This window comes from Balaenoptera ricei, chromosome 6 (assembly GCF_028023285.1).
Source record: "Balaenoptera ricei isolate mBalRic1 chromosome 6, mBalRic1.hap2, whole genome shotgun sequence".
Taxonomy (NCBI): Eukaryota; Metazoa; Chordata; class Mammalia; order Artiodactyla; family Balaenopteridae; genus Balaenoptera; species Balaenoptera ricei.
This window is the reverse complement of record NC_082644.1, coordinates 11,117,316-11,140,492: the sequence shown is the minus strand read 5'-3', so window position 1 is coordinate 11,140,492 and position 23,177 is coordinate 11,117,316. Positions and strand designations below refer to the sequence as shown.

At 41.5% G+C, this 23,177-nt stretch overlaps 1 protein-coding gene across 1 annotated transcript in view; it reads left to right on the top strand.

Annotated features, from left to right (window-relative positions):
* The first annotated feature begins 509 nt into the window (after nt 1-509).
* The window catches only part of ELP3 (elongator acetyltransferase complex subunit 3), a 119,718-nt gene continuing 97,050 nt past the window's right edge, over nt 510-23,177 (top strand). The window contains exons 1-3 of the mRNA XM_059926834.1: nt 510-619; nt 6,415-6,514; nt 9,258-9,396. Coding sequence (XP_059782817.1) covers nt 601-619; nt 6,415-6,514; nt 9,258-9,396 — 258 coding nt within the window. The 5' untranslated portion in view covers nt 510-600. The remainder of the gene's footprint in view (nt 620-6,414; nt 6,515-9,257; nt 9,397-23,177) is intronic.

Here is a 23,177-nt window from a genome sequence, read left to right as displayed (position 1 = left end):
GGAGAGACCTCCAGAGCTTTCATGATGGTTACTGATAACGCGCCATTCATCCGAGACCAGGGGGATCCACTGGCGTCAGAGCCTGAACCTCAGATCGTTGCTTGATTCCTGCATGGTCTCTTCCAGGCTCTGAATCTAGTTTCCCGCGATCCCCACTCACGTTCCCGCCCAGCCACCCTGGACGCAACGCACCCTGGGCTCCTCCACCTTTATTTAGAGACCGCCCACAACATCCGCCCTCTTATCTAGGTTTTCTGGCACAGCCTCTGTCCATAAGCTCTGTCCTGTCGCTGTGCTGCCCAGGTCGCGGTTTCTAATGCTTAAGCTGCCCTTGCGTTCGGACCTGGTGACCCTACAGCCCTTAGACTCCGGCCTGTTTCGCCCGGGCCGCAACTTTGCCCCGCCTCCCGGAGCTCCGCGAGCAGCTGCTGGGATGCGGAGCGGACCCTTTGCGCGCGCTGTCTTCTGGGAACAGCTTTACGATATATTGATCGTCGTTTTACGACAGGACAGGGTTGCTTTGTGGCTGTCAATTTTCCCAGCGGTCCGAGTGGGCAGCGCTACATTGTCTGGGGTGGCTGCTGCTACGAGAGAGGAGAGATGAGGCAGAAGCGGAAAGGTGCGAAAGAGAGGGGGAACGGGGCGGTGGTAGGGAAGGGGCGAAACCCGGGCCCTCAGATGCTGAAGCCAGTTTTTCCCGCGGGAATCCGCTACCTGATCCAGTCTCCCCAACCACCTGTGGTCCGTCTGTGGCCTCCAGCCCCCTGCTTTCTCGTTTCACCTGTTGTGCTTTTTGAACCAACCTATCCTTATTCTTCCTTTTTGGCAGTCACTTGGTGTGTTTTGCATAAGGGACAACAGCTCTAGTCCAGGGTATGCCCTTCAAGAAGTTAACGTGGTCGGTGGATTTAACACGTTCTCGGACTCTTAATTTGCTAAGTTTCGTTTTACTACACATTTCACGTGCTTTTTTATCTGAGATTGTTTTAAAGCTCTAAGTTAAAAAAGAAAGAAAATCACTGAATTATTCTTGGATTCTGTGGGGGTCAGTTAGGCAGTTATTCCCGTTTGTATTACCTCCTGAGTTAGCGTGGAGCAATTCCATCTTTAGTTTTTCAGCCGAACGGAGTCAAATTTCAAGTATTTTCTCACAGGTTCTAGTGTTATCTCTGTAAGCTCAATTGAGCAGTCGGTCTAATAATAATGGTGGTTATGATAACTGTGGCTACCGTTTATTGAGCCTTTGTTAATAATTCTTAGGCTGATATCATCCCCTTTTCACAAATGAAGCCGAGATTAAAAGAGTTAAGTAACTTTCCTAGCCCAGAATTATATTTAGGAAGTGGAACTGGTTTGTCAGGCTGTCTCTATGAACCCCAAAAACATAAAATTAAAAAAAAAAATCTGTTCCTTAATCACTGTGCCTCTTGGCATCAGCTGCTCCAAGTATCCAGGTTACCTTCAGTTACTTTGTGGCATCAAATTCTACATGCCCCTAATTGATTAATCATCTTCTCCCTCTAACGTGCTCCTCCTCCATCTCTCCAGCTTTAAACTTTTGACTTCATTTATCACCAAGTCCTGTTACTTCTTATACAAATTGCTTCTTGAAATAGTTTATTCCTCATCATTCTAGCCACCATCCCCCTAACCCACCTTCATTAAGAACTGATACTTGAATAATACTTTGGCTTTCATATATACATTATTTTTGTTGATTCTTACTGAATCTTGTGAAAGATATGTATGGATTATCCTCATTCTGCAGACAAGGAAATGGGAGCTCAGAAGCCATTCATCTTCCCATTATCACACAGCCAGTAGGGTTTGGAAGCTAGGGACTGAGTCTGTCATCCAAGTTTTTTACTGTAAATCTGTTTTGTTTTGTTTTGTTTTAACAATGTTGCCTTTCAAGAGCCTTTTACTTAGTATCCAGAGGATGTGTATTTTTTTCATCTTCTGAATCATTTTTTTGTATCCTCTTTTTCTTTAGTATATTTTGTATACAGTTGACCCTTGAACAATGGGGGGGGGGGCGTTGGGGGCACTGACCCCTGCACAGTTGAAATTCTGAGTGTTGCTATCTCTGCCTGAAAAACAAAGGAATTGATAAATGACTCACCCAAGGGCAGGAAGCTGAAACAGTTTGGATAGAATCAGGACTCAGATCCTCAAACACAAACTTTTCCCCACACTTAGTTAATTTAAGGATCTGTAAAATAAAAATACAGGTACTGTATTTATTTGAAAAAATGTGCATATAAGTAGACTTGTGCAGTTCAAGCCAGTGTTCAAGGATCAATCTGTACTTATTTTCTTTAAACACTACTTTCATCTTTTTACTCCCAAACTTGAGAACATATAATTCTCCACTGTGTATTGCATCCTATTTAAATGCCTTTGCCTTGTAGCCAGTGTACTCTGTAATTTGTTCTTACTGAACCCTGTCAAAAAGCCTCTATTCTATTTAGGCAGTACTCCTGCACATAAAGATGATAGGTAATTCCTATACCTAACATTGTTCCGTCTGGATTGCCCTCTGTTTTGCTTGTCCAAATCCTGCCCTTTAAAGATCCCTGTGTGATTTCCTCCACGAAGCCTTTTCTTACTAATTTACTTCTCTGGTTAATTCTTGATATACTCAAGGGCTGTACAAGTGTTTTAAAAATCTATATCTTCACGCATACCTCGTTTGTTGCACCTAGCTTTAGTGCGCTTCGCAGATACTGTGATTTTTACAAATTGAAGGTTTGTAGCAACCCGTTTGAGCAAGTCTGTCAGTTCCATTTTTCCAACAGCATTTTTGCTCACTTCATGTCTCTGTCACATTTTGGTAATTCCTGCAATATTTCAAACTTTTTCATTATTGTCATGTTTATTATGGTGATCAGTGATCTTTGATGTTACTCTTGTAATTGTTTTGGGGCCCCAGAAATTGCCACATAAGATGATGAACTTAATTGATAAATGTTGTGTGTGTTCCGACTGCTCTACCTGTTGACCATTTCCCCATCTCTCCCTCCCCTCAGGCCTCCCTATTCCTTAAGACACAGCGATATTGAAGTGAGGCCAATTAGTAACTCTACAGTGGCTTTTAAGGGTTCAAGTAAAAGGAACAGCCGTACATCTCTCACTTTAAATCAATAGCTAGAAATGATTAAGCTTAGTGAGGAAGGCATGTCGAAAACTGAGATAGGCTGAATGCTAGGCCTCTTACACCAGTCAGCCAAGTTGTGAACACAGAGTTCTTGAAGGAAATTGAAAATGATACTGTAGTGGACACATGAATGATAAGAAAGCAAAACAGCCTTATTGCTGATATGGAGAAGGTTTTAGTAACCTGCATAGAAGATCAACCAGCCGCAGCATTTCCTTAAGCCAAAGCCCAATCCAGAGCAAGGCCCTAACTCTCTTTAATTCTTTGAAGGCTGAGAGAGTTGAGGAAGCTGCAGAAGAAAAGTTTGAAGCTAGCAGGGGTCGGTTCATGATGTTTAAGGAAAAAAGCCATCTCCATAGCATAAAAATGCAAGGCAAAGCCCCAGGTGCTGATGGAGAAGCTGCAGCAAGTTATCCAGAAGGTAATTAGTGAAGATAAGATAATTAGTGAAGGTGGCTGCACTAAACAGCAGATTTTCAGTGTAGACCAAACAGCCTTATATCGGAAGAAGATGCCATCTAGAACTTTCATAACTAGGGAGAAGTCAGTGCCTGGCTTCAAAGCCTCAGAGGACAGTCTGACTCTCTTGTTAGGGGCTAATGCAGCTGGTGACTTTTAAGTTGAAGCCAATGTTCCTTTACCATTCTGAATTATGCTAAATCGACTCTGCCTGTGCTCTCTAAATGGAACAAAGCCTGGATGGCAGCCCATCTGTTTCCAACATGGTTTACTGAATATTTTAACCCCACTGTTGAGAGCAGATTGCTTTCAAAATATGACTGCTCCTTGTCAATGTACCTAGTCACCCAAGAGCTCTGATGGAGACGTACAAGATTAATGTTGCTTTCATGCCTGCTGACACAACATCCATTGTGCGGCCTGATCAAGGAGTCATTTCGACTCTCAAGTCTTATTATTTAAGAAATACATTTTGTAAGGCTATAGCTGCCATAGATAGTGATTCCTCTGAGGGACCTGGGCAAAGTCAATTGAAAACCTACTTGGAAAGGATTCACCATTCTAGATGCCATTAAGAACATTCGTGATTCATGGGAAGAGGTCAAAATATCAACATTAATAGGAGTTTAAAAGAAGTTGATTCCAGCCCTCATGGATGACTTTGAGGGGTTTAAGACTTGATTGGAGGAAGTAGCTGCAGATGTGGTGGAAATAGGAGAACTAGAATTGAAAGTGGAGCCTGAAGTTGGGACTGAATTGCCGCAATCTCATGATGAAACTAATGGATGAGGAGTTGCTTCTTACGGATGAGCAAAGAAAGTGGTTTTTTGAGATGGAATCTACTCCCGGTGAAGATGCTGTGAAGATTGGTGAAACTACAATAAAAAATTTAGAATATTACATTAAACTTAGTTGATGCAGCAGCAGTAGGGTTTGAGAGGATTGAATCCAGTTTTGAAAGTTCTGTGGGTACAGTGCTGTCAATCAGCATTGCCTGCTACAGAGAAATCGTTCCTGAAAGGAAGAGTCAATGGATGAGGCACACTTCACTGTGGTCTTATTTTAAGAAATCACCACGGCCACCCAGCCTTCAGCAGCCACCCACCCTGATCAGTTTGGTAGCTAACATCGAGGCAGGACCCTCCACCAGCAAAAAGATTATGATTTGCTGAAGGCTCAGATGATGGTTAGCATTGTTTAGCAATAAGGTATTTTTTAATTAAGGTTTTTTTTTTTTAAGGCATAATGCTCTTGCACACTTAACAGACTGCAGTACAGTGTAAACATAGCTTTTATATGCACTGGGAAACCAAAAAAAATTCGTGTGACTTGCTTTACTGCAGTATTTGATTTATTGTGATGGTCTGGAACCGAACCTGCAGTATCTCTGAGGTCTGCCTGTATTTTTATCACCCGAATCACCTTTTCCCCCTCCAAATAAATTCTTATGCAGAACTTCAGCATATAAATAGATGAAAGCCAAGCGGCTTTGGTTGAAATGGAGATAGAGAGCCTCCCTCTCCCTCCCCTTCCTCCTTTACCTTAATCACCACCAGCCCTACCTCTGTTACATGGCCCCTCAGGCACCTTTGTAGAGCTCTGAAGGGCTGAGTTACATGGTTTAGAAAGCACTTAGCCTTTGATTATAGATGGACTTCTTTTTCTCTCAAATTGTTTTGTATGTGTTAGCTTTACCTCATTAAATTAGACGTGGCTTGGTACAGTGGGAAAAAGCATGTAAGTTGCGGAGAAAAGACCTGGATTTGAGTCTTAACTATGCCATTTACAATTATGTCTTAACTGGCCTTAATTTTTCACATCTGTGAAATATGGTAACAATACCTACCTTCCAGTGTTGTGAGGTTTCAAATGAGATAAAGTAAATGAAAGGGCTTCATGAGCGCCAGGGCTTTCTCATCTGTGTTTCTCTCTGATGACATCATTATCTTTGCACACCAGCTTTCTCTGCAGGCAGGAGGCAGGCTTGCTAGTAGCTCCCAAGCTGAAATCTCACAGCTTTTTATCACTGGAGAGGGACTGGTGTCTTTTGCCTTGAGAAAAAGAGCTCAGATTGGCCCGACCTGGATAGGTGCCCATCCTTGAACCAGTCAACTTTAACTGGGGGGATGGGGTCATGTAAGAACATGTCAGCTTCTGCTGTTGCGTTTTAGAGGAGAAGGGTAGCCTCAGTTGCCAGGAGAATGTTGCGATGGCGGACAGACTATATTTTACAGATGTGTTAAGATCCCTAGGCACATACAGACCCATGTCTTTGTATTTCAAAATAGTACTACATTGCTTTGTATTTCAAAATAGTATTAACATTACTTCTGTGGATACCTGGGTTTGAGTTTCAACTTCACCCCTTGGTAGCATTTTTATGGGACAGGCAAATATTCTTGTTCCATCCACCTCACTGTGTTCTGAGAATCAGATGAAATAATGCATCTAAATGTAATTACCAATCTGGAGATAAAGGGAAGCTGCTTTAACTACTTTGGTCCTTTCCTGTGTGATTAGGTTCTTTTTCCTCATGTTTGTCTCTACTCTTTCCTGCATCTGTCCTTCTTTAGGTGTATATGCTTCTAAAGTGAACTCTTCCCATATATAGGTGAAGCCAGGTTTGTTTTAAAATTAAAGATATAAAATATATGATCAAATTGTAAACAGTAGTGTCTTGTGTACTTGAGCTATCATTTTGACATGATTGGAATGATTTTGGAAGGAAAACTCCTAATAAATACAAAAACCTTTACTGAATAATATGATTTTTTTAGTGTCAAATATTATCTTTTCAGGAGATCTCAGCCCTGCTGAGCTGATGATGCTGACCATAGGAGATGTTATTAAACAACTAATTGAAGCCCACGAACAGGGGAAAGACATCGATCTAAATAAGTAAGTGGACCTATAAAAAAGAAGGTAATCTTGTTCTTGGGTAGTAGATATCTTTTATGAAATTATAAAATACTACTGGTTCTATCTCATGTTTCATGTTTTAGTTGAGAATTTAGCTTTCTGCCCTGCCCTATCGATTATTTATGGCAAAATTGCCTTATAGCCTTATAATACTAGTAGTTTCTAACATTTCTTGGGCGCTTACGGTATTCTGGTCACTGTTAGTAGTACGTTATATGTATTGGCTCAGCTGATCCTCTCAAACACTATATGAGGTAGGTATTTACCTCATTTGACAGATGGGTCCTCTGAGACAGAGAAAGGTTAAATAATTTGTTCAGGAGTAAATAACTGGTGATTGGCAGAGCTGGGATTTAGCATCAGGTCATCTGTCTCCAGAGCCCAGGCGCTGTCCTGCTGTGCACTCTCACTTCACATCCTTCCTCTCTTCCCTGTCGTCTCAGAAAGGTGGTAGCTCTCTTCCAGGGAAGCCCTCTCTTTGGGGCCTTGGATCCAATCCAGCCTTTCCCTACTTTAGAACCTCCTGGACACATTCATCCGCTTCCTCTCCACAACCATGTTCATCTTTGACTTTGCTACAGCCTCAAATAAGAGTGGTCTTTCCTCTCTGCATCTATTTATTTACTATATATTTGTGATATAGATCTGCTCTAGTGAAAGGGTTCTCCCCCCATCCCCAGGTCGTCAATGGTCTAGTCACTACGCACATGACATTTTTTTAGACCCTGTCTTCTGTTACTTGAGATACTACAATGTTGTATCCCTTCCTTGGAACGTTGTGCTTGATAACATTTGCTAAAGAATGAATTAGTAACTATTCTTTTTTACCATGAAGACATATTTTATTGGTTTTTCTACCATGTGTTTAGCAGTGTTTTTTTTTTCCCCATCTTTCTTGGCTATATCTCTAATTATACAAATCTTTTGTTTCTCATGAACATTTCTACTTCTTGTATATTTATGTCATTCTCTTTAATTTAGCACATCTAAAGCTAAAGCTAGCATCTTCTTTAAAACCAGCCCCTACTCAGATGTCCTCTTTGCCTAATTGTTTTAACCTTCACCCAGGTTTGAAACTCTAGTGTCATCTTTGAATCTTTTCCCTTAGGTCCACTTAGATCAAAATTTTGCCTACTGCTTCTTCATTATAACTCTCTTTCATGTTCACCACCAACTTCCTCTTCCATTCCTTTTTAAACTTAAGTCTAGACTCCTGCAGTAGTTTATGCTTTCAGTCCTTTTTACTGTCTTGCTGGATTAATTTTCCTTCGTCATTTCCCTGTGCAGGAACTTTCAGCACGTTCCCAGTGCTTGTGGAATTAAACGCAGATTCCTCAGCCCATTATGTAAGGCCTCTCGGTGTGGCTTCAACTTACTTTTCCAACTTTTTAAACTTCTGTATCTTCATATTGAAAACCTTCCGCTTTCTGTTAAGTTGGTCTACTCATATTTCTTAAAATCTGTACTATCCTGTTTTTGCATCTTCACGTAAGCCAGCCTGTTGGCTCTCAGTGTCATCTCTGTGTCTTTATTGCCTGTCTGAAGTCTACTTTTTTCTGTGCCCATTTTCTTTCAATATCTCCCCAGCACACATTGAGTTCCTCTCTTTAGCTCTGGAATCACTCATTGTTGTGTGTGTGTTTTATTATTGATACGTATGTTTTTATTACTTGTAGATTTATTTTTGTGCATGCCTGTCTGCAAACATGCGAACATAGAGCACGAAACAGCTATGCCTTACACCTCCTGACGTACCAAGTACTTAGGTAGTCTCTTGTACCTATCAGGTACTCAGTAACCATTTGTTGAAATGATTTGAACACCCCATAATATTTCTAGATGGATTAAAGTGAGAAGATAAAGTGACTATTAGGATTTGGTTAGCAGCCACAAAGAAAAGAAAAATTGCTAAATTATAGAGGAAAGCGAGGAATTATTAGTTGGAATAAAGGTTACTTCCAGGGGTTAGGGATAGGGTTATGGTCAGGAAGGGGCAAACGGGTCTTCTGAAGTGCTGATCATATTCTCTTTCTTGGAATGTGGTTACAAGAGTGATTGTTTTATAATTGTTAGAGTATATTTATATGTTTTATTGTTCTTTATATAATATTTTGTATTAGAAAAAGTTTTAAAACTTTTAAAGCTTTAAAAATATATCTACTTTATTTCCTATTTGGTTCTGCATAGCTTTGCTTTAAATTGTTTTGTTTTGTTTTGTTGGCCTGAGGCAGTGCTTTGCAACCAGGCAAGACCATCCCCGCCCCCAAGTCATTTGGCAATGTCTGGAGACAGTTTTGGTTGTTACAACGGGAAGAGGTGCCAGTGGGTAGAGGCCAAGGATGCTGCCAAACATCCTGCAGTGTACTGAACAGTCCCCCACAACAGAATTAACGTGATCCCAAATGTAGTAGCGTGGAAGCTGAGAAAAGGGTAGAATCCTTCGAAGCTGGAGCGCTACTTTGAACGAGACCTACACTGTATCACTGTCCTGGGCCACCCCCCGCCCCGTAGTCATCTGGTTTTCTTTCTGGTACTCTGGAGAACAAGAAGTCATGAATTTTGTTCTAGTTCCCTGATAGTTGCAAATGTTAAAACCACTGTTGTCATCTGCTGAAGGGATACGGGAGTGATGGGAGTTGATGGTGTTATTTATAGGTTATCGTTTTGGTAGCTTGTCCTTGAAATATTGTGATCTTGATAATGCTAGATGCTTTACTTTCAGGGTGAAAACCAGGACAGCTGCCAAATATGGCCTTTCCGCACAGCCCCGCCTGGTGGATATCATTGCTGCAGTCCCACCTCAGTATCGAAAGGTCTTGGTCCCCAAGTTAAAGGCAAAACCCATCAGAACTGCCAGTGGGGTGAGTGATTCAATTCATCAAAGATTGATTGTGTATCTCTTCCACCACAGATCCCTGCCTCCATGTAACACCCGGGTAGTGAGGTGGAGGTGGGGGATTTGGACTAATAAAATCCATATGCTATGGTGTGTGCTGGAGTGGAGACACGTGCAGAATGCTAGGAGGGCACAGAGGGGCAAAGGTCACTGTTCTTAGAGGAGTGGATGATGTTTTGGTTTTTGCTGTCTTTAAAAGTATAGCTACATGCTTGGGGACTATCATGAGATGACCAGTATTGTTGGCCATCTTCAGCTTGTGGCGTATAAGATTGATACTTATAAAAGGTATTTTGAAAAGTTAATTGATAGTGCAAAGTCGTTCTATTAATCTATATGGTAATTGTGAAACAGTTGACACCATAGGGAGTGATATGGGAGTCCAGAGGACAGAGATGTCCCTGCAGTAAAAGGGACTAGGGAAAGCCCAAGAGGAAGCGTGGAGCTTGACTAACATATAAATGGTGCCCATATAAGCAGAGAAGAGCAGGTTCAAAGAGTAATGGGAGCGAGGACCCAGGAACTAGAGCACAGAGGTAGAGGTGAGGTAAGAGGCGTGTGTGCAGGGAACCACGAGTGTACCAGACTCACTGGGGCTGACAGTTCATTTTGGAAAGCAGCAGGACATTGGGGTGAAGAGTTAGTGTGGGATCCACTTGTAAAAGATCTTAAATGTCCTGCAAAATAACCAAATAATAGGAAACTGAAAGATTTTTGAGAAGGGGAGTGATGGGAACCAAATAGATTTTCAGAAAATTAATTTGCATACAAGATGTAGGGTAGCTTGGAGCCAAAAGGACCAGTTGGGATACTCTTGGTTTGACCTAGGTGTGAAGTGTTAAGAGCCTGAATCAAGGTAGGGCCTCCAGGATAAAAAGGATGAGTGTGAGAGACATGAGGGAAGAATTGCTGGGATTTAGACCCTCTTAAAACATGGTACCCAGAAGCGAATGCTGTGTTCCTGATGTGATGTAAGAAGTTCAGTCTGTTGTTTGGATGGGGATATTGTACTTCTAGTAAATGCAGCTTATAATGACTTGCTGGGTAGCTGTATCTCCTGGATCATATATTTGTGACTAATTAAACCCCAGAACTTTCACACATAATGTACCACCTATCCTAGTCTCTTCTCCTTTGTACTTAAGTGTTTGGGGTTTGTTTGTACCTAGTATAAAAGACTCTTTCAGAAAAACTAATAGGTCCAAACCCCTCACCTCCCATTCCCCCCGCCCCAACTATTCCCCCAGGGCAACCACTTTTAGGTCTTAGCTGATTTCTTGGCATTTACTTCCATATCCCTAAATAACGTGCTTTATGGATAAGTCTTGGATTTTCACTTTTCAGCATTGTGTGTGGGCTTGCCACCATGGAGACAAAGGTTTAGCAATGTTTCAACCTGACAAATGCACTTGGCTTTCATAATTCCATTCTGTCTTCCTCCTACCTCGGATCGTTTCTTTCTTTGACAGCTACTCTTGTTCTGCTTCCCTGTAAAAACTGATGTTTTCTGTGGTCCTGGGCCAACTGCTTTTAGTGTCATACATGCTTTCTTTGGTGATCTCATCCATTGATGTTTTTAAGTATTGCCATATGCTGACTCGTTGCTCTGACTTCTCCCCAAGCTTCACATCCATGTCAAATTGCCTGTTAGACCTTTCTCCTTTGACTGCCTGTAAGTATTCCCTTAAGTATAGCATAACCAAAACCTCAGGCTTGCTCGTCCATCTTCCTTGTCCACCTTAGCTAATGGTGCCCCCATCCACTCAGTTTCTAAAAGATGCGAAACGCATTGTCCATTCCTACCACCACTGGGAGGAATGTTTTGGCCTTTATCATTTCTTGTTTAGATTGTTTTAGTCATTTCCTAATGGGCCTGCTTTGTCTCACCTGCACCAAATCCATTTTCCGCAGTGTCACCAGAGTGACTGTTAAACACATCAGAAGAGCAACAGCTGATCGTCATTCCCTACCTGCTATGCATCCTAACCTCTGTGCTTTTGAAAAAATTCATTTTACTGAAGTGTAGTTGATTTACGATACGTTAATTTCTACTGTATGGCAAATGTATGATTAAGTTATACACATACACATTCTTTTTCATATTCTTTTCCATTATGGTTTATCACAGGATATTGAATATAGTTCCCTGTGCTACACAGTAGGACCTTGCTGTTTATCCATCCTATATATAATAGTTTGCATCTGCTAATCCCAAACTCCCAATCCATCCTTCCCCCACCATGCCTCCCCCTTGGCAACCACAAGTCTGTTCTCTGTGTCTGTGAGTCTGCTTCTGTTTGTAGATAAGTTCATTTGCGTCATATTTTAGATTTCACATATATGCAATATCATATATTTATCTGTCTCTTTCTGACTGACTTAGTATTATAATCTCCAGGTCCATCCATGTTGCTGCAAATGGCATTATTTCATTATTTTTTATGGCTAATATTCTGCTCTGTATAGGTACCACATCTTCTTTATCCATTCATCTGTTGATGGACATTTAGGTCGTTTCCATGTCTTGGCTATTGTAAATAGTGCTGCAATGAATATTGGAGTGCATGTATCTTTTTGAATTATAGTTTTCTCCAGATAGATGCCCACTAACCTCCATGCTTTTACTTCTGCTGTTACTGTAGTGCTTTGTTTATATTTTTTTATAGAGCAGCTTTAGGCTTACAGAAAAATTGAGCAGAAAGCACAGAGAGTTCCCATATACTTCCTTTCCCCCTTCCCCAGGTTGCCCTATTATTAATACCTTGCATTGGTTTGACACATTTGTTATAATTGATGAACCAATATTGCTATCTTATTATTAACCAAAGCCTGTAGTTTACATTGGGGTCACTCACAGTGTTGTACATTCTGTGGATTTTGCCAAATGCATAATTTCACGTATCCACTGTTACAGTATCATATGGAATAGTTTCACTGTCCTAAAACTTCCCTCATCATTTCCTCTGTTTCATACCTCTCGCAACTACTGATCTATTTACTGTTTCTGTAGTTTTGCCGTCCCTAGAATGGTATATAGTTGGAATCAGTATGTTTTGTAGCCTTTTCATATTGGCTTCTGTTACTTTGCAGTGGGCATTTAAGGTTATGCCATGTCCTATTAGTGGCTTGATAGCTCATTTCTTTTTAACATTGAATAATATTCCATTGTCTGAGTGTGCCACAATTTGTTTATCCACACACCTGTTGAAGGACATCTTGGTTGCTTCCAATTTTTGGCAATTACAATGGACAAAGCTGCGATAAACATTTGTGTGAAGGTTTTTGCATACACAAAAGTTTTCAAACTCATTTGGGTAAATAAATATCTAGGAGCATGATTGCTGGATCATATGGTCAGACTACGTTTACCTTTGTAAGAAATTGCCAACTGTCTTCCAAAGTGGCTGCACTGTTTTGCATTCCATCAACAGTAAATGAGAGTTCCTATTGCTCCACAAGCTCATCAGCATTTGGTGTTGTCAGTGCTCTGGATTTTGGCCATTCTGTTAGGTATGTAGTGATATCTCATTGCTTTAATTTGCAATTCCTGAATGACATACGATGTTGAGTATCTTCTCATATACTTATTTTGCCTTCAGTGCATCTTTGGTGAAGTGTCTCTTCAGATCTTTTGCCCTATTCCTAATTGGGTTGTTTGGTTTTTTTATTGTGAAGTTTTAAGGATTTTTTTTGTATAGTTAAGATACATGTCTTTTATCAGCCATGTGTTTTGTAAATATTTTCTCCCAATCTGTGGCATATCTTTTTAGTATACTTACGTCTGTGATCCATTTTGAGTCTGTTTGTATTTGAGTTTTTGTTTGTTTTGTTGGTTTTTTTTGCTTTGAAAATCATGATTTTTATTATTCAGAGTAGTATCATTACTCATTGCAGCAGTAGTGACCATATGTTGCCCACCTGTTACATACCAGCCACTGCACTGGTGTGTTTTCTTTTTTTTTTTTTTTTTAAACATCTTTATTGAAGTATAATTGCCTTACAATGGTGTGTTAGCTTCTGCTTTATAACAAAGTGAATCAGTTATACATATACAATATGTTCCCATTTCTCTTCCCTCTTGCATCTCCCTCCCTCCCACCCTCCCCATCCCACCCCTCTAGGTGGTCACAAAGCACCGAGCTGATCTCCCTGTGCTATGCGGCTGCTTCCCACTAGCTATCTATTTTACATTTGGTAGTGTATATATGTCCATGACACTCTCTTACCCTGTCACATCTCACCCCACCCCCTCCCCATATCCTCAAGTCCATTCTCTAGTAGGTCTGTGTCTTTATTCCCGTCTTGCCACTAGGTTCTTCATGGCCTTTTTTTTTTTTTTTTCCTTAGATTCCGTATATATGTGTTAGCATACTGTATTTGTTTTTCTCTTTCTGACTTACTTCACTCTGTATGACAGACTCTAACTCCATCCACCTCATTACAAATACCTCCATTTCATTTCTTTTTATGGCTGAGTAATATTCCATTGTATATATGTGCCACATCTTCTTTATCCATTCATCTGTCGATGGACATTTAGGTTGCTTCCATGTCCTGGCTATTGTAAATAGAGCCGCAATGAACATTTTGGTACATGACTCTTTTTGACCTATGGTTTTCTCAGGGTATATGCCCAGTAGTGGGATTGCTGGGTCATATGGTAGTTCTATTTGTAGATTTTTAAGGAACCTCCATACTGTTCTCCATAGTGGCTGTATCAATTTACATTCCCACCAACAGTGCAAGAGTGTTCCCTTTCCTCCACACCCTCTCCAGCATTTATTGTTTCTAGATTTTTTGATGATGGCCATTCTGACTGGTGTGAGATGATATCTCATTGTAGTTTTGATTTGCATTTCTCTAATGATTAATGATGTTGAGCATTCTTTCATGTGTCTGTAGGCCATCTGTATATCTTCTTTGGAGAAATGTCTATTTAGGTCTTCTGCCCATTTTTGGATTGGGTTGTTCGTTTTTTTGTTATTGAGCTGCATGAGCTGCTTGTAAATCTTGGAGATTAATCCTTTGTCAGTTGCTTCATTTGCAAATATTTTCTCCCATTCTGATGGTTGTCTTTTGGTCTTGTTTATGGTTTCCTTTGCTGTGCAAAAGCTTTTAAGTTTCATTAGGTCCCATTTGTTTATTTGTGTTCTTATTTCCATTTCTCTGGGAGCTGGGTCAAAAAGAATCTTGCTGTGATGTATGTCATAGAGTGTTCTGCCTATGTTTTCCTCTAAGAGTTTGATAGTGTCTGGCCTTACACTTAGGTCTTTAATCCATTTTGAGTTTATTTTTGTGCATGGTGTCAGGGAGTGTTCTAATTTCATACTTTTACATGTACCTGTCCAATTTTCCCAGCACCACTTATTGAAGAGGCTGTCTTTTCTCCACTGTATATGCTTGCCTCCTTTATCAAAGATAAGGTGACCATATGTGTGTGGGTTTATCTCTGGGCTTTCTATCCTGTTCCATTGATCTATATTTCTGTTTTTGTGCCAGTACCAAACTGTCTTGATTACTGAAGCTTTGTAATGTAGTCTGAAGTCAGGGAGCCTGATTCCCCCAGCTCCATTTTTCGTTCTCAAGATTGCTTTGGCTATTTGGGGTCTTTTGTGTTTCCATACAAATTGTGAAATTTTTTGTTCTAGTTCTGTGAAAAATACCAGTGGTAGTTTGATAGGGATTGCATTGAATCTGTAGATTGCTTTGGGTAGTAGAGTCATTTTCACAATGTTGATTCTTCCAATCCAGGAACATGGTATATCTCTCCATCTATTTGTATCATCTTTAATTTCTTTCATCAGTGTCTTATAATTTTCTGCATACAGGTCTTTTGTCTCCTTAGGTAGGTTTATTCCTAGATATTTTATTCTTTTTGTTGCAATGGTAAACGGGAGTGTTTTCTTAATTTCACTTTCAGATTTTTCGTCATTAGTGTATAGAAATGCAAGAGATTTCTGTGCATTAATTTTGTATCCTGCTACTTTACCAAATTCATTGATTAGCTCTAGGAGTTTTCTGGTAGCATCTTTAGGATTTTCTATGTATAGTATCATGTCATCTGCAAATAGTGACAGCTTTACTTCTTCTTTTCTGATTTGGATTCCTTTTATTTCTTTGTCTTCTCTGATTGCTGTGGCTAACACTTCCAAAACTGTGTTGAATAATAGTGGTGAGAGTGGGCAACCTTGTCTTGTTCCTGATCTTAGTGGAAATGGTTTCAGTTTTTCACCATTGAGGACAATGTTGGCTGTGGGTTTGTCATATATGGCCTTTAGTATGTTGAGGAAAGTTCCCTCTATGCCTACTTTCTGCAGGGCTTTTATCATAAATGGGTGTTGAATTTTGTCAGAGGCTTTCTCTGCATCTATTGAGACGATCATATGGTTTTTCTCCTTCAATTTGTTAATATGGTGTATCACATTGATTGATTTGCGTATATTGAAGAATCCTTGCATTCCTGGGATAAACCCCACTTGATCATGGTGTATGATCCTTTTAATGTGCTGTTGGATTCTGTTTGCTAGTATTTTGTTGAGGATTTTTGCATCTATGTTCATCAGTGATATTGGCCTGTAGTTTTCTTTCTTTGTGACATCTTTGTCTGGTTTTGGTATCAGGGTGATGGTGGCCTCGTAGAATGAGTTTGGGAGTGTTCCTCCCTCTGCAATATTTTGGAAGAGTTTGAGAAGGATAGGTGTTAGGTCTTCTCTAAATGTTTGATAGAATTCACCTGTGAAGCCATCTGGTCCTGGGCTTTTGTTTGTTGGAAGGTTTTTAATCACAGTTTCAATTTCAGTGCTTGTGATTGGTCTGTTCATATTTTCTATTTCTTCCTGGTTCAGTCTCGGCAGGTTGTGCATTTCTAAGAATCTGTCCATTTCTTCCAGGTTGTCCATTTTATTGGCATAGAGTTGCTTGTAGTAATCTCTCATGATCGTTTGTATTTCTGCAGTGTCAGTGGTTACTTCTCCTTTTTCATTTCTAATTCTATTGATTTGAGTCTTCTCCCTTTTTCTCTTGATGAGTCTGGCTAATGGTTTATCAATTTTGTTTATCTTCTCAAAGAACCAGCTTTTAGTTTCATTGATTTTTGCTATTGTTTCCTTCATTTCTTTTTCATTTATTTCTGACCTGATCTTTATAATTTCTTTCCTTCTGCTAGCTTTGGGGTTTTTTTGTTCTTCTTTCTCTAATTGCTTTAGGTGCAAGGTTAGGTTGTTTATTCGAGATGTTTCCTGTTTCTTGAGGTAGGCTTGTATTGCTATAAACTTCCCTCGTAGCGCTGCTTTTGCTGCGTCCCATAGGTTTTGGGTCGTCGTATCTCCATTGTCATTTGTTTCTAGGTATTTTTTGATTTCCCCTTTGATTTCTTCAGTGATCACTTCGTTATTAAGTAGTGTATTGTGTAGCCTCCATGTGTTTGTATTTTTTACAGATCTTTTCCTGTAATTGATATCTAGTCTCATAGCGTTGTGGTCGGAAAAGATACTTGATAGTATTTCAATTTTCTTAAATTTACCAAGGCTTGATTTGTGACCCAAGATATGATCTATCCTGGAGAATGTTCCATGAGCACTTGAGAAAAATGTGTATTCTGTTGTTTTTGGGTGGAATGTCCTATAAATATCAATTAAGTCCATCTTGTTTAATGTATCATTTAAAGCTTGTGTTTCCTTATTTATTTTCATTTTGGATGATCTGTCCATTGGTGAAAGTGGGGTGTTAAAGTCCCCTACTATGATTGTGTTGCTGTCGATTTCCCCTTTTATGGCTGTTAGTATTTGCCTTATGTATTGAGGTGCTCCTATGTTGGGTGCATAAATATTTACAATTGTTATACCTTCCTCTTGGATCGATCCCTTGATCATTATATAGTGTCCTTCTTTGTGTCTTGTAATAGTCTTTATTTTAAAGTCTATTTTGTCTGATATGAGAATTGCTATTCCAGCTTTCTTTTGATTTCCATTTGCATGGAATATCTTTTTCCATCCCCTCACTTTCAGCCTGTATGTGTCTCTAGGTTTGAAGTGGGTCTCTTGTAGACAGCATATATATGGGTCTTGTTTTTGTATCCATTCAGCCAGCCTGTGTCTTTTGGTGGGAGCATTTAATCCATTTACATTCAAGGTAATTATCGATATGTATGTTCCTATTCCCATTTTCTTAAATGTTTTGGGTTTGTTATTGTAGGTGTTTTCCTTCTCTTGTGTTTCTTGCCTAGAGAAGTTCCTTTAGCATTTGTTGTAAAGCTGGTTTGGTGGTGCTGAACTCTCTCAGCTTTTGCTTGTCTGTAAAGGTTTTAATTTCTCCATCACATCTGAATGAGATCCTTGCTGGGTAGAGTAATCTTGGTTGTAGGTTTTTCTCCTTCATCACTTTAAGTATATCCTGCCACTCCCTTCTGGCTTGCAGAGTTTCTGCTGAAAGATCAGCTGTTAACCTTATGGGGATTCCCTTGTGTGTTATTTGTTGTTTTTCCCTTGCTGCCTTTAATATGTTTTCCTTATATTTAATTTTTGACAGTTTGATTAATATGTGTCTTGGCGTGTTTCTCCTTGGGTTTATCCTGTATGGGACTCTCTGTGCTTCCAGGACTTGATTAACTATTTCCTTTCCCATATTAGGGAAGTTTTCAACTATAATCTCTTCAAATATTTTCTCAGTCCCTTTCTTTTTCTCTTCTTCTTCTGGGACCCCTATAATTCAAATGTTGGTGCGTTTAATGTTGTCCCAGAGGTCTCTGAGACTGTCCTCAGTTCTTTTCATTCTTTTTTCTTTATCCTGCTCTGCAGTAGTTATTTCCACCATTTTATCTTCCAGGTCACTTATCCTTTCTTCTGCCTCAGTTATTCTGCTATTGATCCCATCTAGAGTATTTTTAATTTCATTTATTGTGTTTTTCATCATTGCTTGGTTCCTCTTTAGTTCTTCTACGTCCTTGTTAAATGTTTCTTGCATTTTGTCTATTCTATTTCCAAGATTTTGGATCATCCTTACTATCATTATTCTGAATTCTTTTTCAGGTAGACTACCTATTTCCTCTTCATTTGTTAAGTCTAGTGTGTTTTGACCCTGCTCCTTCATCTGCTGTGTGTTTTTCTGTCGTCTCATTTTGCTTATCTTACTGTGTTTGGGGTCTCCTTATCACAGGTTGCAGGTTCGTAGTTCCCGTTGTTTTTGGTATCTGTCCCCAGTGGGTAAGGTTGGTTCAGTGGGTTGTGTAGGCTTCCTGGTGGAGGGAACTAGTGCCTGAGCTCTGGTGGATGAGGCTGGATCTTGTCTTTCTGGTGGGCACGTCCACGTCTGGTGGTGTATTTTGGGGTGTCTGGGGCCTTATTATGATTTTAGGCAGCCTCTCTGCTAATGGATGGGGCTGTGTTCCTGTCTTGCTAGTTGTTTGGCATAGGGTGTTCAGCACTGTAGCTTGCTGGTCATTGAGTGATGCTGGGTCTTGATGTTGAGATGGAGATCTCTGAGAGATTTTTGCCGTTTGGTATTACGTGGAGCTGGGAGGTCTCTTGTGGACCAGTGTCCTGAAGTTGGCTCTCCCACCTCCGAGGTACGGCCCTGATGCCTGGCTGAAGCACCAAGAGCCTTTCGTCCACACGGCTCAGAGTAAAAGGGAGAAAAAATAGAGAGAAAGAAAGAAAGAAAGAGGCTATAATATAGTGAAGTAAAATAAAGCTATTATAAAGCAAAGCTATACAGACAAAATCTCCCCCAGAAGCATATACATTTACACTCACAAAAAAAAAGGAAAAGGGGAAAAATTAATATATCCTGCTCCCAAAGTCCACCTCCTGAATTTGGGATGATTCGTTGTCTATTCAGGTATTCAACAGATGCAGGCACATCAAGTCGTTTGTGGAGTTTTAATCCGCTGCTTCTGAGGCTGCTGGGAGAGATTTCCCCTCCTCTTCTCTGTTCGCACAGCTCCTGGGGATCAGCTTTGGATTTGGACCCGCCTCTGCGTGTAGGTCGCCTGAGGGCGTCTGTTCCCCGCCCAGACAGGACGGGGTTAAAGGAGCAGCTGCTTCGGGGGCTCTGGCTCACTCAGGCCTCGGGGAGGGAGGGGTACAGAGGAGGCGGGGCGAGCCTGCGGCGTCAGAGGCCGGCGTGACGTTGCAGCAGCCTGAGGCGCGCAGTGCGTTCTCCCTGGGAAGTTGTCCCTGGATCCCGGGACCCTGGCTGTGGCGGGCTGCACAGGCTCCCGGGAGGGGCGGTGTGGAGAGTGACCTGTGCTCGCACACAGGCTTCTTGGTGGTGGCAGCAGCAGCCCCAGCGTCTCACGCCCGTCTCTGGGGTCCGCGCTGAGAGCCGCGGCTCGCGCCAGTCTCTGGAGTTCGTTTAGGCGGCGCTCTGAATCCCCTCTCCTTGCGCGCCGCGAAACAAAGAGGCAAGAAAAAGTCTCTTGCCTCTTCGGCAGCTGCAGACTTTTTCCCGGTCTCCCTCCCAGCCAGCTGTGGTGCGCCAACCCCTTCAGGCTGTGTTCACGCCGCCAACCCCAGTCCTCTCCCTGCGATCCCACCGAAGCCCGAGCCTCCGCTCCCAGCCCCGCCCGCCCCGGCGGGGGAGCAGACAAGCCTCTCGGGCTGGTGAGCGCTGCTCGGCGCTGAGCCTCTGTGCGGGAATCTCTCCGTTTTTCCCTCTGCGCCCCTGTTGCTGTGGGATCCGCGCTGTTAGCCGCGGCTCGCGCCCGTCTCTGAAGTTCATTTAGGCGGCGCTCTGAATCCCCTCTCCTCGCGCGCACCAGGAAACAGGGAAGAAAAAGTCTCTTGCCTCTTCGGCAGCTGCAGACTTTTTCCCGGACTCCCTCCCGGCTAGCTGTGGTGCACTAACCCCTTCAGGCTGTGTTCACGCCGCCAACCCCAGTCCTCTCCCTGCGATCCGACCGAAGCCCGAGCCTCAGCTCCCAGCCCCGCCCGCCCCGGCGGCTGAGCAGACAAGCCTCTCGGGCTGGTGAGTGCTGGTCGGCGCCGAGCCTCCGTGCGGGAAGTGCGGGAATCTCTCCGCTTTGCCCTCCGCACCCCTGTGGCTGCGCTCTCCTCCGTGGCGCCGAAGCTTCCCCCCTCCGCCACCCGCAGTCTCTGCCCGCGAAGGGGCTTCCTAGTGCGTGGAAATCTTTCCTCCTTCACAGCTCCCTCCCACTGGTGCAGGTGCCGTCCCTATTCTTTTGTCTCTGTTATTTCTTTTTTCTTTTGCCCTACCCAAGTACGGGGGGAGTTTCTTGCCTTTTGGGAGGTCTGACGTTTTCTGCCAGCGTTCAGTGGGTGTTCTGTAGGAGCAGTTCCACGTGTAGATGTATTTCTACTGTATCTGTGGGAAGGAAGGTGATCTCCACGTCTTACTCTTCCGCCATCTTCTCTCCTCTCCCCTCGTGTTTTCTAATTTAATCCTCAAAACTGTTTTGAGGGTAGGTAGTATTGTCTTCATTTTACAAAACAGGAAAATACACAGTAAGAGGCAGAGAAAAGATTCAAAGGTTCATCTCTCTGGCTGACTCCAAAGTCATAGCTTTTTCTACCTTATCAGTAATCTTTAAGCTGTATTCTACAAAACTACAGGATCCGTATAAGTTTTTTAGGAGCTACTGTGGGGAATAATAGGGAAGCCGTGGGAGCAGGCCCCATCTCTACTTCACCCAGGGCTGTTGCTTTTCTCTCTTCTGTAAGTTGATGTTCTAAGTAAAGCATTACTTGAAGGGAGAGTTCAGCCACTTAAAAAATGCTTGAAAACTCCTGCACATTGCTTCCCTGGTCCCCACGTCCCTCTGCCTTCTTAGCTCAGTTAACTCTTACTCAGCATGGCTGTCAACCCCTTAGGGAAGGCTTCCCTGACGCCCCTGGTCAGGGCTAATTAATCCCCTTCTTTGGGCATCCCTAGTATTTTCTTTGTGCTTCTTACCATGTGGTTTTGAAAGAGCCTATTTCTCTATGTCCTCCTCCCCTGCTAGCTTGTATGATTTCAGAGGACAGAGACAGTGCATTAATATTTTTGTAGTCTTAGGGCCCACCTGCTCTGTGTAGCTCAGAACCTGGCCTATATTGTAGGCCCTCAATAAAAGATTGGGAAGTTAGATTGACCTCATCAGTGGTATACATATACCACTTGTGTCTCATTTTAAATACAAACATTTGTTTGAAAATCTAAGTTTTTAATTCAGATTTGCAAAATTATTTATTTTGGAGTTTCTCTAGATCACTAATGATTTAAGTTCAATTTTAATCATTTTTATTATTAAAAAATAATCACAGACTTACAGAAAAGTTGAAAATCCACTACAAAGAACACTTTATCCCTGAGCCATTTGAGAGTAAGTTGCAAAGCCGATGCCTTTGAATACTTTAGTGTGTACTTCCTACAAACAAGAACATTTTCTTGCATCACCACAATACAGCCATCAAAATCAGAAATTTAACACTGATACGTTATCATCATCTAATCCTCAGACCTCATTCAAGTTCTAATGGTGTGTCAGTAATGACCCACAGGACCCAGTTCAGAATCACGTGCTGCATTTAGTTGTCATGGCTTTTCAGTCTGGACACTTCCTCTGGCTTTCCTTTACTTCATTACCTTAACACTTTTGAAGATTTCAGGCAAGTTGTTTTGTAGCATCTCCCTCAATTTGGTTTAATCAGATGTGTCCTCATAATTAGATTCGGGTTTGCATCTGTGGCAGGAACATCACAGCAGTGATACTGTGTTCTTATTATATCCTGTCAGGTGGTGCATAGTTTGTTGTCCTGTCACTGATGTTGTCTACTTTGATCAAGGTGATGTCTGCTAGGTGTCCCCTTTGTAAAGTTATTCTTTTCCACTTAGTAATTAAGAAGTTTTGTGTGGTGAAGTACTTTGAAACTATGCAAATATCCTGTTCCTTATCAGACTTCCAGTTTCCTCATTCATTTGTGTGAATGGATTAAATGGTTTCCTGTTTGGTGGGTTATAATCTGTTGCATCCTTATTTATTTTGATGTACAAATTTTCCCAGTTTTGACCAGTAGGAGCCCTTTCAAGCTGGTTTCTGTTTCTTTTTTAAATGTCCCCATCATTCTTTGAGCAGTTTGTAGCTTTCAGTCATAATAAAATGTTCCAGGCTCATCTTGTACTTTCTTTACCCCAGCCCTGGAATCAACTGTTTCTCCAAGGAGCCCTGGTTTCTTTTAGTGGAGAAGAGTATTTAGAAACAAAGATCTGAGTGCTAGATGTGCTCAATGCCGTTAGGGTGTTGCTGCTCCCAGACCCTCTCCGTGGACCAAACTAGGAAATATATATGTAGATGTACATACATGCACACACATATACGTAACACATTTGCATCTATATTTGTGTGTGTGTGTGTGTGTGTGTGTGTGTATACTGTTAGTCCACAACAGTACCTTTAATTTCATCCAACCCACAGAGTTCATTCTAGTTCTCTCCCTTTCCATATTTTAACTTTCTTCTCTGAGGTACCGCCTCACACCGGTCAGAATGGCCATGATTAAAAAGTCATTACAAATAACAGATGCTGGAGAGAGGGTGGAGAAAAAGGAACCCTCCTACATTGTTGGTGGGAATGTAGACTGTGCAGCCGCTATGGAAAACAGTATGGAGGTTCCTCAGAAAACTAAAAATAGAGTTGCCATATGATCCAGCAATCCCACTCCTGGGTATGTATCTGGATACAACTATTGATATAATTCAAAAAGATACATGCACCCCTATGTTCATAGCAGCCAAGACATGGACACAACCTAA